The sequence below is a fragment of the Bison bison genome, unplaced genomic scaffold (assembly GCF_000754665.1).
Source record: "Bison bison bison isolate TAMUID 2011002044 unplaced genomic scaffold, Bison_UMD1.0 scf7180017851022, whole genome shotgun sequence".
Taxonomy (NCBI): domain Eukaryota; kingdom Metazoa; phylum Chordata; class Mammalia; order Artiodactyla; family Bovidae; genus Bison; species Bison bison.
In genome coordinates this window covers 13,595-14,992 of record NW_011481595.1, presented here as the reverse complement: position 1 = coordinate 14,992, position 1,398 = coordinate 13,595, and the positions used below count along the sequence as shown (strand labels likewise).

At 65.2% G+C, this 1,398-nt stretch overlaps 1 protein-coding gene across 1 annotated transcript in view; it reads right to left on the bottom strand.

Moving 5' to 3' along the window:
* LOC104995841 (polycystin-1-like) overlaps positions 1-1,398 on the bottom strand; it is a gene marked incomplete at its 5' end in the record, with an annotated part of 19,520 nt that overhangs the window by 4,532 nt on the left and 13,590 nt on the right. Inside the window, 4 exons of the mRNA XM_010849888.1 lie at positions 20-233; positions 306-424; positions 672-765; positions 837-1,277. Coding sequence (XP_010848190.1) covers positions 20-233; positions 306-424; positions 672-765; positions 837-1,277 — 868 coding nt within the window. The remainder of the gene's footprint in view (positions 1-19; positions 234-305; positions 425-671; positions 766-836; positions 1,278-1,398) is intronic.

Here is a 1,398-nt window from a genome sequence, read left to right as displayed (position 1 = left end):
TGGGGGGGGGGCCCCCTGCCCCCTTCTCACCTTGAGCGGCTCCCAGCAGAGGAACGAGGCCAGGAAGCTGGAGCCGCTTGAGAGGAGCCACATGACAGACACGCTGGGGGGGAAGCTGGCGCCGACCCACCCCGACACACCCATGGCCACGGCCACCAGGAGCAGGCTGAGCCCGTGGGCCAGGGGCGCACACCAGGCTGGCAGCAGCCGCTTCCGCAGACCCTCCACCAGCCCTAGGAAGGCAGACAGATGGGTCAGCAGCAGCTCAGAAGAGCGGGAGGCTGTCCTGGGACTTGGGCGCGCACCTGTCCTGGGGAGCCTGGCTGGCGGGGGCTGTTCCCACGTCAGGCCTGGGCTGGGCAGCCTCATGTCCCCCAGGCTCCGCAGCATTGCAGGCTGGGTCTTCTCGCCAGGGGCACTGCACCTGAGGCAAGATGGAGGTACTCGCCCGTCAGCGGCATACTGCTCAGGGGCACAACCAGCCCCCTCTGGCCTCTGTGGAAAGAGGACGCCACCCCAGGCCAGGCAGAGGGTGCCGGGCCTGCTGGCTGCTCGGGGGTGCTCGCCTCACAGTACTGGGACCAACACCCGTCCTTCCTGCCACCGTTCCAGCAGCTGTTGCCCCACAGCACTGCACCTCCCCACCACTGCCCCTGGAACCCGGCACTCACAGGCCAGCGAGCAGGTCCGTTTCTCCCTGCGTGTCCTGGGTGGGGGCCAGGCTGCCGGCCCCTTCAGCCAGGATCTGCCGGATCAGGTTCTCATCTGTAGGGGGCAGGACAGGTCAGCCCAGAGCCCTCCTGGGGGCCCGGGCAGTGCCTCCCTACCCCGCGCACCTGAAGCGGAGAAATACTTGGCGGGCGAGGAAGGGCTGACCAGGGAGAGACTGTCCTCCTCTGGGCCTGGCGTGAGGCCCATCCGGCCCCGAGCCAGCCGCTGCAGGGCACTGCCCATGACAGACGGGTCACTCAGCAAGTCTGGCCAGCTGAGGGTGCCTTCGCTGGATGGCCAGCACACCAGGCTGCAGGCAACAGTCAGCAAGGGGTGCCCGGGCACATGATTGCACACACACCCAACCCAAGTCCTGTCACAAGGCTCTAAGCAAACGCTCCCAGGACAGGCGTGTAACACACGGATGAGTACATGTGACCCACATGACACACGGAGGAGAACATGTAACCCACAGGACACATGGAAGAGGACAAGTGACCCACACAACACGTGGAGGAGGACATGTGACGCCCACGACATGGACAAGGACACACGACACCCACGTCACGGATGAGGACACGCGACGCCCACGACATGGATGAGGACACACAACGCAACCCTTGCGAGGCACATCTGACCCACACAAGAAACAGCTCATGCTTTCTTTAGGGACCCCACCTTTTAGAA